This window comes from Cnephaeus nilssonii, assembly GCF_951640355.1.
Source record: "Cnephaeus nilssonii genome assembly, chromosome: 21".
Lineage (NCBI taxonomy): Eukaryota > Metazoa > Chordata > Mammalia > Chiroptera > Vespertilionidae > Cnephaeus > Cnephaeus nilssonii.
The window spans coordinates 409,668-423,303 of NC_137092.1; the positions used below are offsets into that span (position 1 = coordinate 409,668).

The 13,636-nt window shown below is 57.9% G+C and overlaps 1 protein-coding gene across 1 annotated transcript; it reads right to left on the reverse strand.

The window, feature by feature from the left end:
• Window positions 1-3,465: 3,465 nt before the first annotated feature.
• LOC307092898 (butyrophilin subfamily 2 member A2-like) lies at window positions 3,466-12,211 on the reverse strand. The gene is made up of 7 exons (XM_079760451.1): window positions 12,118-12,211; window positions 9,106-9,453; window positions 8,057-8,338; window positions 7,580-7,759; window positions 7,087-7,107; window positions 6,968-6,994; window positions 3,466-4,982 (listed from the first exon to the last, which is right to left on the reverse strand). Exons 1-7 carry the CDS (start codon window positions 12,200-12,202, stop codon window positions 4,363-4,365), a joined length of 1,563 nt encoding a protein of 520 aa, XP_079616577.1. The 5' UTR covers window positions 12,203-12,211; the 3' UTR covers window positions 3,466-4,362.
• Window positions 12,212-13,636: the final 1,425 nt, after the last annotated feature.

A 13,636-nucleotide genomic window follows, 5' to 3' on the forward strand; every position in this document is an offset into this window, starting at 1 on the left:
TCTACAAAGCCCTCTTCTTTCAAAGACAGGGAGTTGGCATTTGCTTTCAGCAATGACGACAGAGATAACGCCATAGAGGCGGAGGGGGGTGCCCGGAATGAAGGGGACAAGAGGAAAGGTTGGAGAAGTTCAGGGAGGGCACTGAGAGAGCCGAGGGCGGGCAGGTCAGGGGGCCGGGGCCTGGGCCTGGGGAGGCAGCCGGGGCCAGGGGGAGAGGACATGCCTCCTGGATCCCGGATCCCGGCACCGACCTGGCTCCTTGGAGGAAAGGGCACCTGCCAGGCTCTGCCACCGAGTGAGGAGGCTGGGCACGCCCCGCGGCCCAGTTAAAGCCACAGAGGAGGAAGGGGCAGTGCCCTCAGGAGCGCCCGCCCCTCCCATCCCCGACGTGTTTACTTTGGAAAGTTTTCCAGGGACGACGGGAAGGTCTGCTGCTCAGAGAACAGGGTCTACGCTGGTGCGCCGGGCAGAGTGAACAGGAAGAGGGCAAGAAAACGTTGGGATGAGACGGCAGCCTCTGTTCTTTTATCTCTAAAATGGGCATATTGTTAATAATAACCTCGTTCAGAGAGGTACCGGGAGGACTAAATGAGGTTAAGCATGTAGAGCACAAAGCATACAGTAGGGACTTAACAGAGGGTGAATTTTATTTTTTTATTACTTATGTGGCTGAGAATTCAAGGCAGGCTGTACGTACCTGTGTGTGATTCGGTTTTTAGGGCCCCAGGTTGCCTCCCTGGGAGCACCTCATGAGGCCTGCGATTCCTATTTGAGGCTAAACCTCTTATTGTTATAGGAAAAAATAAAAAATATGGGAAAACATTTTTTAAAAAGTAGAAATCACTCATAATGTCACCAACTAATGATAACCTCTACTCACATGTTAGCATCTTTCCTCCCAGGGTTTACTTCATGTGCATGTGCATCAAAAAACAGAACTGATGAGGTTTTCCCATAATTGGAAGGGTGATTAACAGTTATGTGATATCATATTATAGGTTCTAACTGTTCCCAAGATTGTGGGCATCTTGTTTTTTTTGCCTATTATACACAGTACATGCTACACATAGGCTTTGTCCTTATCTTTGATGACTTCCTGATACGCTTTCAGATAAATTCCAAGAAATGTAGTCGTTGGGTCCAAGGGGATGAGCCGGCTGCCCAAGTTCCTTCCTGGAATGCTGAACCTGTCTCACTGTCGATGGCTCGTCCTCACCTAACCCTGCCTGCACCGAGGAAGTGGATCAAGCTGCGATCTTATTTATTTATTTTTTAAAAAGTATTTTTATTGCTTTCAGAGAGGAAGGGAGAGGGAGAGAGAGACAGAAACATCAATGATGAGAGAGAATCATGGATCGGCTGCCTTCTGCACACCCCACACTGGGGATGCAGCCTGCAACCCTGGCATGTACCCTGATCGGGGGAATTGAACCGTGACCTCCTGGTTCATAGGTTGACGCTCAACCACTGAGCCATGCCGGCCAGGCTTACCATGCATTTATATGATAGTGAGGCTGGTCACTTCTCATATTATCCACTCAGTATTTTCCGGAAGTGAGCTCTTCAGGCCCATCACTCATTTGTTTCCTAGACAGACACATTCTGGAGCCTTTTAAAAAAATATATATAAATTAAAGATGTCAGCTCTGGATTATATTTGTGGCAAAATCCTTCATCACCACAGTTTAGTCCTGGACTTCTAATTGGGACTATGATGGAGACCAAAAAAATGATTGACCCACCAGACTGCTAGGAGAATGACTTCCCAAATGCAAATCTGATTATTTCACGTTTTGCTTAAAAAATCCCTACATATGCCCAGCTGGTGTGGCTCAGTGGTTGACCGTTGAACCATGAACCAGGAGGTCAGGGTTTGATTCCCTGGTCAGGGCACATGCCCAGGTGGTGGGCTCCATCCCCAGTGTGGGGCTTGCAGGAAGCAGTGGGGATCAATGACTCTCATAATTGATGTTTCTGTCCTTCTCTGAAACCAATAAAACACATATATTTAAATGCCTACAAATCTCCCTAGTGACCCCAGCACCAAGGTCAGGCACCTTAATCAGGGCAAGAAAATGCTGTAGGATCGAGTGTTCTCCTGCTTCCTGTTTCCTTCCTCTCCTCTATTTTCTCCAACGGCTTACACGCCCACTGGAGGAATTTGGGTGGAGATGTGGTTGTCTCAGCCCACAACACCCGGTCAGGCCTTAAGATGGTAGTGTTGTCTCCCTCTCCCAGCTGCCGGCTTTCCATGAATTGTGGGGATGCCCTGAAGAGGGCTCTGGCTCAGGGTTTTGGGCTTGTCTTCTTTGCATGTGGCCTAATCAAGCTAAGACAAAGGACTGGGTGAAGGCGTCATGGATGGCACTGTGTTCTGTGGCTCGTTACTGAGCATTGGGTCCGGTGCTCTTTCCCAGGACACGCTGCTGGCACGATGGTAATAACCAGATAGAACCCACTGATAGGTTGGCATGGTAGCAAAGACATCAATCCCCATTGACCAAGCCCGTGTTGAATGTATGTGCACTGTACCCCTCGGAGTTTGTGTAGGTGAAGTGCAGGCTGGGCAGTGAGGAGGCCTGGGTGACGTGGTGACGGGTGTCTGTATGGAAGAGGGACTCTTGGGGGTGGGAGAGGTGAAAAGGCCCTGGGGTCAGGCTGAGTGGGAACGCTGTTGCAATGGAGAATTCCCAGAATAAAGTGAAAGGGAAGTAGGACCTCAGAGGAGCCAGTGAAGTGAGGTTGGAGTGAGCTTGCAGGGAGGGACCAGAGAGTCTGTCGCACCTGAGCTCCCCCCAGAACCTACCCCACTGCAGCCCCTCCCTGCCACCTGGTGGGGTGAGCCCTCCAGGCAGGGCTACGTTCATGGGGTTCTAGAAAAATGGGAGACTACAAACCTCAGGGAATTTAAGGAGTGGGCCAGGAATTCATCCACCTTGCTTTCCTCTTGTGGGGCACTCAGGAGGCAGCCGATCCATGATTCTCCTCATTGGTGTTTCTACCTCCCTCTCCCTCTCTGAAATCAGTAAAAATATATTTTAAAAAACAAACAACAAAAACACACGAAAGTCCAGCTAAACACTGCGTGGTTTCGTTTTTGGCCTGGGGAATTCACTTTGTTAGAATTTCCTTCTTCCTTTTCCGGGCAGTAAGGGACCCTTCTCCTTGAAAAACCCGTTCCCAGTGAATTTTAATGGCTCCAGCGCATGAGCTGCAGGAGCGGCTCCCACGCTCCCCGTTTGTTGCTCCCCGGGAAGCCCTCCCTTCCAACCCTGGTCTTTATTTGACCCGAGGCAGAGCTCACCCACTGAGAACAGCCTTTCCTGTCGGGGTATTTCTTTAAAACAATCAGTGGCAAGTATTTAATTGGCATCTGCCCGAGATTGCTCACGCATGTAGATATGGGGATCCAGTCTCTATTAAAGCCAGACATCAGGTTTGCAAAACAAATTGAACAATGCCACGCACATCGCTAGCATTTATTTTGCTCTGCAAACAAGTCATCTTTCACAAAAATATGTTATGTTAGCCTTAATCCGTTTATAGCTGTCATATAAATATAGATCGACAAACATATCTTTGAAGCTTTTCAGTCCAGTACAGTAAATACTAGCAGATATAAGCAAAAATGAGCAGAAGCCCTTTGGGGGCCTCGATAGTTTTACGTGAATAAAGGCATCCTGAGACACGAAGCAGAAACCAGCGGCCTCTCCCCTGAACCTAGGCCTTGTGAGGAACTGGTTCACTGCTCACCTGTTCAGCCGGGGCCTTGAACCTCCGGCCACTCTCAGTGGTAAGTACGGCCGCCTTGGTTTTGGGGGACACCTGAGCCAGGCCCAGTCCCCGGGGAGCCTCGTCTTTCACCCTCTGTCCTCCTTTTTCATCCTTTTAGCCTGGGAGCTTTGCTGTGTCGGCTGCAAACCCGGGGTGGGCGGGGCTGGGCCTGCAGGTGCTGGGACCCTGGGCCCTCCTGAGGGGGCTCAGCCACACGAGGGCCAGGCCCCCCTCTTCCTCATCCCTGACCTCCCAGGGTGGCTCTCCGTGCTCAGGTCCTGGAGCACCTGCCGGCCTCACCCCCAGTCCGCGGTGTCTGGTGTCGACTCAGGCTCAATGCTCACACGTCACCTGATGCCAGGCAGGGCTCTCCGCCCGTCGCCGTCCAGACCTTTCTCCGGGGTCGGGAGCCAAATGGGGACTGAGCCTGGCCCCTGCCCCAGGGTGACCGGCAACTGAGCTGCTGCTGCAGCCACAGCCTCCCGGGGAGCCGGGCCCGGGGCTGCCGAGGGTGCACGGGGCCTCGGAAGGAGGTTCTCCGAGGTGACCGGAGCGGGGTGCGTGGCAGGAGGGGTGGCCAGGGCTCCCCTACTCTCCTGGGAGGAGACCAGGGAACTGGAGGCTGCGCTGGGCCCCCGCCCTGTGAAGGACCAGGCCGCCCTCGGGCACCGGGACGCCGCGGGCCCCGGTGAACGCGGGGCAGACGGACAGGGCGCCGTCGTCGGAGCCCAGCCTGAAGAAGGGGCGCAGCGGCCCCGAGAAGCGCGCGCGGGGGCAGCTGTAGAGGTGCGAGCGGTCCCGCGCGTTGTAGAAGGACACGTCCCCGGCCTCGTAGTCCAGGAACACGGCCACGCGGCGGAGGCGCTCCCGCACGGGCAGCACCCGCTCGGGCGAGGCCAGCGCCCGGTACCGGCCCTCGAACATCTCCAGGGCCCAGAAGCCGTGCTCGGGGGCCAGCGGGGCCTCGCCGCGCCTCTCCGCGCCCTCCGCGCACACGCCCACGGACCAGCCCATGACGCGCTCCACCTCCACCTCCCAGCAGTGCCGCCCGGCCGCGAGGCGCGGGGCGCCCAGCACGCAGGGCCGGCAGTCGAACCTGCCGGGGGTGTCGGGCAGGCTCTGCCGCCGGGGCCCCCGCCGCGCGCTCCGCCGGTCCTCGGACAGGAAGAGCTCGGGGTGCGCCGTCTCGGGGTCCAGGACCACGTCGGCTGCGGAGGAAGCCCCGGGTGAGGCGCGGGCTCTCCGCGAGGCCCCGGAAGCGGGGGACACGCCTGGGGTCCCCGAGAAGGGCCCGGATCCCAGGCCCCGGGCAGCCCCCGGGCGAGAACTCCCACCACCTGCGCGGGCGGGGCGCCGCGGACGGACAGCTGGGCTCCGAAAGGCGGCCCACTCCCCACATCCTGGGTCCCCCCTTTTCTCCTCGGGACCTATGACCCCCAGACTCTCTTTAGCCGGAAACTTTCCTACTTGGCTTCACCCGGCAGAGGCCCGGCCCCGGCCCGCCCCGCCCCGGGGAAGCCACGAGGGCCGACTTCTCCCTGAGCGCACGCCGGGCAGGAGGTCCCGGTGGGTGCTCTGCGCTCCGCCCGGTTAACCGGGCGCCGGCGACTTCCGTGAGGGACAAGGGCTCCCTTCAAAGGGCAACAGCAGGACAGGCCCCCCCAAAGCCTCTGCCCCTGGGAGGCTGCCCGGCCAAGGCGGGGCCCTGTTCCCAGCCAGCTGTGCCAGTGACCTCCCTGGGCACAGGAGGGCTCCCACCTGCCCTCCCGTGCCTGGACCCGCCGACCCCTCCATTGGGTTAAAATGCCTCTCGCCCTCCCCATCTTGATAGTCCATGGGGACACTTCTGAAATTCTCCTGAAGAGGAACGGCCCAGCCCAGGCCGGTAGGTTGGGCTCAGTGGAGAGAACATCGGCCTTCGGACTGAAGGGTCCCAGGTTCCATCCCGGTCAAGGGCAGGTACCTTGGCTCAGGCTGGGTCCCAGGCCCTGGCTGGGGCGTGCATGGGGAGGCCACCAGCGATGTGTCTCTCTCACATCGATGTGTCTCTCTGTGTGTCTCTCCCTCTCCCTTTCACACTCTCTAAAGGTCAGTGGAAAAATATCCTCAGGTGAGGATTAATCATCAGTCAGTCAATCAATCAATCAATCAATCAATCATTCAATAAGGAAAGGGCCAAGCACCATGGAATCTACTAAAACCTGGCCTCTTTGGTGCCTTTGAGCCGAAGGAGCTGAATCACTCAGCGCAAGGAGCTCACAGGGGAGGCACAGGGACGCCTGCCCAGTCCCGCTCCCCGTGGGCTGCACACAGCATCAGGCTCCCGGGGCAGGAAGGCATGTCCTGAGGAAGACTCCTGCAGCCCCCTGCCCACCCCACCCACAGCGCCTCCCGGCAGCCTGCACCTTCCCCCAGGTTACAACTATCTCAGCCAGTAGTGTCCTCTCTCTCGTTAATCACGGGTCCAAAGAGTCACGACCACGGAAACATAACCTTTGGGGAGGTCCGCTCTGCGTGCCTGACCTCCTGTAGTCAGGATGAAATGACACTAAAAAGTGAGGGCGGGAAAGTGGTTCCTCTACTGCTCCTGCTGGAGGCAGGAGACAATTTTCTCGGATGTTAATATTCACCCCGAGGGCCGGGTCCAGCTCTCGGAGACACACGAGTCACTCCCAGCACTGGTTTTCAAAGCAACTGCAGGCACACTGACCGAGACGGAGGAACAGGTGATTTCCTCAGTGCAAAATCAGGCAGGGCTCAGGGGTTCAGCGTGGGCCCATGAACCAGGAGGTCTCAGTTCGATTCCCAGTCAGGGCACACACCCGGGTTGTGGGCTCGATCCCCAGTGGGGTGGGGAGGAGGTGTGTGTGCAGGAGGCAGCCAATCCATGATTCTCTCTCATCATTGATGTTTCTATCTCTCTCTCCCTCTCCCTTCCTCTCTGTGAAATGAATAAAAACATCTTTTTTAAAAAAAACGAGGGTGGGAAGGAAGCAAAGAGTTGACGCCAGCCCCGGGAATTCCCTGTGGGAAGAGCTGGGATGCCTCACTGGGTGGGGGTGGGATGCTGCGAGTGAACTGACCACAGCCCAGGCCCCCAGGCACCGTGGCCCCTGGTTCCCCTCAGCGTACACGTCCCTTTGGCTGGCTAGTGGGGGGAAGCTCAGGAGGTGAGGGACGGCCGGGTGCTCACCCGCGTGTAGGAGGCCTCTTCTCCATCCTGCAAGGGGACAGACAGTGAGCTTTCCCCGGTAACCGTGACCAGCAGGAAGCACGCGGTGCACAGGGCCACGCAGGAAATGCTAGACTTACGCAATTCTTCTTGAAGTTGCTCTGAAAAAATAAACAGAAACACATGAACGTCCTCAACACGAATAGCTCTCTGCACGTGAGTCATTGGTAAACAAAGGCCTAGCTCTTTCTAAGAATACCCCCTCTCCCTGCCCCACCCCCACCTCTCGGAAGCACCAGGTCCCAGAAAGGAGGTAGGACCAGGTGGCTGGACTGTCTTGGCTCAGTTAGGTTTGCTTTCTTTCAGCAACAGGATGCTCTCTGCAGCCAGGTGGGTGGATGCAACATCTGAGGAAGGCGAAAGGGAGCTGGGGCGGGGGGGGGGCGGGTGATGGGACGCAGAGCCCCAAGCCCTGACACAGTCCAGTTTGTTCTCTGTGCGTGTTCTCTGTCCCCCAGGCTCCTGCAGCCCAGCGGTGTCCTGGGGACAGCAATGACCTGCCTTTTTACTCTTTCACTTTTGTTAGACCGTTCTTCCTCCCTTTCCCCACATGTTCTTTCCCCCGCTCCTTACGTGCCATCTCTTTCTCTTTATTTTCAAGATCTTTTTCCAGGGACAGAGCTTCTTTTCTCCTGCGGAGTTTCCTGACGAGACAGATGCTGCCGAGGATGAGGAGGAGGAGGAGCAGAGCAGGCAGGACGACAGCCAGGGCCCCCATCCAGGGGAAGGGAGACGAGCTGGGGATCAAGGGTTCTGGAAGGGGGGCCAGAGAGGTCCCAGTGCGTGAGGCCAGGGCGGTCCGGGGGGAGAACCATCACAGGGAAGAAAATCAGATTTGCCCTCAGAGAAGAGGCTCCCACGCCTGAGTTTTGAGGGTATTTGACGTTCCCCCTGTGATGCGGGGAGAGGCCTCCGCTCAGCTGCTGCCCCAGCTCTTCAGGGCCCAGCATCCTCCCACTGCAGCCCCTTCCCCAGCCTCGCTGGGGCTCCGCTCTGTCTGCTGAGGACGCTGTCCTCACGGGCTGGGCCCCCAGAGGGCAGGGAGCTAACCTGGAATGAAGATCACAGAGTCCTTCTCCTGGCCGAGCAGCGTGTTGTTGACGGAGCAGGACATGTTCCTCACGGAGCTGTCCGCGATGATCACGGCCAAGGTGACCCTGAAGAGGCCGTCAGCATCCTGGGCGTAAGCCTCCTCCAGGGCGGGTGTGACCTCACCATACGGGTCCCTCCACACTGCGTGGGGCTCGGGGTACCACCCTTCCGACGTGCATTCCAGCCGGATGCCCTCATCCTCATGGCCCTTCATCTCAATGAGGGGCGTGGAGCCCAGGCCTGGGGACAGAAAAATACGTCTAAAGTCTCTAATTCTGAAGCATGTTCTTGGTAAAGATGCTCAGAGATCTCTAACAAGGAGCAACAGAATCATCTGTGGGGTTTAGGAAGCTTGGAACAGAGCATCTCGGAGGGAGGGGGGGAGGGCAGTGGGTGGGAGGTGATCAACCAAAGACCTTGTATGCATATGTGCCTGGCCCATGGCCACACACAATAGGTGGTGAGGGCCTGGGGTGGGAAGGGGGTGGCTTGGAGGGGGTCAATGGGGGAAAGGGGAATATACACAACATTTTCAACAATAAAGGTTTTTAGAAGCGTTAGGGATTAAACGTTCTCCCTGCTCAAGGATCCCCTGTGCTCTCTGTGCTTCTCAGGACTCCATGCCCACAGCTCAGCAGGGCAAAGCCATTGGTTGGGCCCTGGGGCAGGAGGAGGCTGTCCTCCGAGGTTGAAGGGCATTCTAGGGAAAAACCTACTGGACTGGCCGACCGGTCGCTCAGTGGTTGAGCATCGACCTATGGACCAGGAGGTCATGGTTCCATTCCCTGTCAGGGCACATGCCCGGGTTGCATATGGGGGGTGTGCAGGAGGCAGCCGATCCATGATTCTCTCTCATCATTGATGTTTCTTTCTCTCCCTCTCCCTTCCTCTCTGAAATCAATAAAAATGTTTTAAAAAATATATATTAAGAACAAAAGAAAACAAAAAAAAGACCCGCCGGGGCTGCCGGGGCCTAAGGTTCAGCTCTTAGGAGAGACTCGACGCACCTGCCACCACCAGGCGCATGGCGGCCTCGTCATAGGACCTGCCTCGCTGGAAGTAGCAGCGGTAGACGCCGTCGTCGTGGGCTGTGACGTTGTGAATGACGAGGGCCACCCTCCCCTGGCTAATGTCCTCGCTCACAAAGGTGGTCCGTCCGCGGTACTGTGCCATCTGCTCCTCGGGCCTCTCGCGCCCACCCATGTACACCAGCACCGCCGGGGAGAGCCGAGCCCGGCACCACCGCACCTCCATGTCCTCCGCGCTTTTCTCAGGCGACAGGTGGCAGTGGAGCGCGGTGCGTTCTCCCACCATGGCCAGGATGGGCTCATCCGGTCCCACGACTGTAAACTGGGCTGCGAGACAGAGGCACAGGCTCAGGCGGAGCACGGGCCATCGGACATCGAGGGCAGGAAGGCGACAGGGGCCTTACAATCTGGTAGGTAGAGCAGCTGAATCAATCTGAAAAGTAATCCTATTATTTTAAATCTTAGAACACAGATACTTATGTGAATAGGGATTATGGTTCTTATATGTGAACAGGGGTTACGTTTTTCTTAAGTTTCCTTTCCAAGCGAAGTGATTGGGGAGGTGACTCAGCTGTGTGTCCAGAGAGCAGAACCCATAAGCAGGGTCAGGCCAACCCACCAGGAGGCAAAACACCATCTGATCAAAGGCATTTCATCGCCTGAGGACTAAGGACAATAGCTGACATCTGAGACCCCCAGGCCTGCACACAGCACCCAGCCCCTTCCCCTTTATCATCCTGTTCCCTGCACCTGCTGGGAGACAGCACTTGATGCTTAAAAACGCCCTGTCTGCTTGGTGGGCTGGCCTTCTCAGTAAACGCCTTATAGGCCTCAACCTGCCTTCGTGATTGGACACAGCCACAGGCAACCCGAGCCCGCCAAAGGAAGTGGCTCTTCTCGGGGACAGCTATTCCTGTGCTGAGGGGTCTGGGGGCCAGTCGCTGTGGCTGGTTCGAGCTAGAGACACCTAGTAAGTACCTACCGAGGTGGCTAACGCTTGGTGAACAGAACACAGAGAGGCCCACACTGGGTACCTACAGACCCTGTGCTTAGAGGTGTCCTGGCCCCCAGTCCAGCCCGGCCAGGGGGAGGTTGGGACTGGAACTGTCCAACAGGGTAGCCGCCAGCCAGTCCCAACTGAAACCTGCTGTCGGTGTGAAATGCACACAGCCCTGGCCGGTGTGGCTCAGTGGATAGAGCGTCCACCAGCCCTGTAGGGTCCCGGGTTCAATTCCAACCAAGGGCAGGTACCTTGGTTGCAGGCTCCTTCCTGGTCCTGGTTGGGGCACGTGCAGGAGGCAACCAATCAATGAGTTTCTTTCACATGGATGATGTTTCTCTCTGTCTTTCCCTCTCTCTTCCACTCTCCCTAAAAATCAATGGAAAAATACCCTCCCATGAGGATTAAGAACAACAAAAATTTGAATGAGGCCCAGCCAGCCCAGCCAATTGTGGGGGAGCACGGGACTTGGTTGGAAGGTCTGTAAGGAGGATTCTCCGAAAGGTCGGGGCCTCTGGGGGGACCTTGCCGAAGGCGGCAGCCCTACCTTGACTTTTCCAAACAAGTCCGAGCCCCGGGGTGTTTTGCTAGAACCTCTCTGTTTAGTCTTTAAAGACCTGACTTTGTAGGACCAGGTGCTTTCTCAGGGATACTCACCCAGCTGATTGTATCTGAGGTTAATTTCAGTTCAAGCTGTTGTGACAATAAAAGCCAACGGAGGCAGGTGAACAGGGTACTTGGTGGCGACAGCCAAGAAGTGCCCTAGCCTCTCTCACAGAAACGGGTGTTAGAGCATCTGTCCATCCGTCACTCAGGGTCTTCCGGTCAGCCCCAGCAGCCAATCAATGATTCTCTCTCATCATTGATATATATATATATATATATATATATATATGTATATATATATATATATACATATATATATATATATATATATATATATATATATATCCTTTCCTCTCTGATAAAGTTTGAATTATATTTTGGTTACTTGTTACTTGGGGGTTATGTGCCTTTGAACTGGGGGCGCTGGTGTGAACTCAGCGAACAAGTGCATAAGGGTGTGAGTACATACAGAGGGAAGTGTGGCAGCGCCCTACCTGAGACCAGCGTCCACCTGAGACCATCCCCCACCTGAGACCATCCCCCACCTGAGACCATCCCCCACCTGAGACCAGCGTCCACCTGAGACCAGTCCCCACCTGAGACCATCCCCCACCTGAGACCATCCCCCACCTGAGACCATCCCCCACCTGAGACCATCCCCCACCTGAGACCATCCCCCACCTGAGACCATCCCCCACCTGAGACCATCCCCCACCTGAGACCAGCCCCCACCTGAGACAGCACCTACCTGAGACCATCCCCCACCTGAGACCGGCCCTTACCTGAGACAGCACCTACCTGAGACCGGCCCCATCTGAGACCATCCCCCACCTGAGACCAGCCCCCACCTGAGACAGCACCTACCTGAGACCGGCCCCCACCTGAGACCATCCCCCACCTGAGACCAGCCCCCACCTGAGACCATCCCCCACCTGAGACAGCACCTACCTGAGACCATCCCCCACCTGAGACCAGCCCCCACCTGAGACCGGCCCCACCTGAGACCATCCCCCACCTGAGACCATCCCCCACCTGAGACAGCACCTACCTGAGACCATCCCCCACCTGAGACCATCCCCCACCTGAGACCAGCCCCCACCTGAGACCATCCCCCACCTGAGACCAGCCCCCACCTGAGACCGGCCCCCACCTGAGACCGGCCCCATCTGAGACCATCCCCCACCTGAGACCAGCCCCCACCTGAGACAGCACCTACCTGAGACCGGCCCCCACCTGAGACCATCCCCCACCTGAGACCATCCCCCACCTGAGACCATCCCCCACCTGAGACCAGCCCCCACCTGAGACCATCCCCCACCTGAGACCAGCCCCCACCTGAGACCGGCCCCACCTGAGACCATCCCCCACCTGAGACCATCCCCCACCTGAGACCAGCGCCGACAGGCCGAGGAGGGGGAAGAAGAGCAGGGGGTCCGGCAGGGAGACGCGCAGGGAAGCCGCAGGCTCCATGGCACCGACGACCAGTCACCGGGGAGGCGGGGCGCAGGCCGGGGGCGCAGTCACCGGGGAGGCCGGGACGCAGGCCGGGGGCGCAGACCGGGGGAATGGCCAGAGACCTGGCACCGCAGTCCTGATCAGCAAACGTCCTGTGACTCGCGTTGGTGCCATCAGAGCCCCCACCTGTGTCCTGGGCACCCCCTTCCTCTCCGGTTCAGGGTCGTCCCCACAGACGGACTCCGAACATTCCATGGCCTGAGCCAGGCACCTCGATCCCCGGCTCGGCTCACTGCTCAGCCAGAGCTCGGTTTCCGCAGGGTCACCCGATAGCTTTCCGCCTCCCCCCTTCCCCCCTCCCCATCCTCCCCCTCCGCCTCCCCCCTTCCCCCCTCCCCATCCTCCTCTCCCTGTCCCCCTTCTCCTCCTCCTCCTCCCACCCCCTCCGCCTGTGCGCCCCCAGGTGAGGCCGCCCGGAGACCCCGGGAACCCCCTCTCCGGGACCCGCCCCCCCCCCCCACTGGGCTCCCTCCCGCCCCCACGCGGAGCGCAGCGCCCTCCGCGCACCTGTCGGACTTCGCGGCGGCGTCTCCTTTCCTCCGCGGACGCAGTGACGTTCCTGTTCCCTCGGCCACCCGCCCGCGGGCTCAGGCACGACCCGGAGCAAACCTTCCCGCCCGCGGGGAGGGAAACTCCCCCTCTCCCCCCAACAGGGGCTGGGGGGCTGGGGGGCTGGGGGGCTGGAGGCTGGGACCTGTGTCCTCTGGGACCCGAGTCCCAAGATTTCCAGGGACCGTTCCGAGTCCGGGATTGGCCGGCGGCGGGTCAGCCAGCCAATGGCGTCCGAGTCCGTGCCCCATCGGTTGCTAGGTAGAATACGCAGAAACTGCTTCAGCAGCAAACAGGCATAACTGCGAATCGCTTTTTGAAACGACCTGGCCTTTTTAGTTCCCTTTTCTCCCTTTTTAAACAATGATGTGTTTATTGATTTTAGGGAGGAAGGGAGAAGGAGAGAGACAAACATGGAGAGAGAATCACTGACCGGGTGCCCCCTGCACGCCCCCCCCCCCCCCCCCCCCCCCACACCGGGGATGGAACCCTGACCTCCTGGTTCACCGGCTGACGCTCAGCCGCGGAGCCGGGCCCTTTTCCTTTCTTTAGAGAAATGGAGTTTCTGCTCCAGTCTTGCCATGCCCTGCGGACTGTGGCGTCGCTGCTATGAAGACAGAGGCCCGTGTACACGTGTGTGTGGTTGGGGTTGGAAGCGCGCAGGGCTGAGGTGAATGTAAGCACCCTCTTCCCAGAGCCCAGGGATCTCTTTAGAGTAGCTGGGCTGGTGGGGGGCTGGGAGGTGGGGACTCAGGGAAGGGCTGGGGGGAGAGAACAGAGCCAGCAGCTGCTAAGGAGACCTGTGACTCTGAAACCATGGAGTGAGACGGGAGGAGGCAT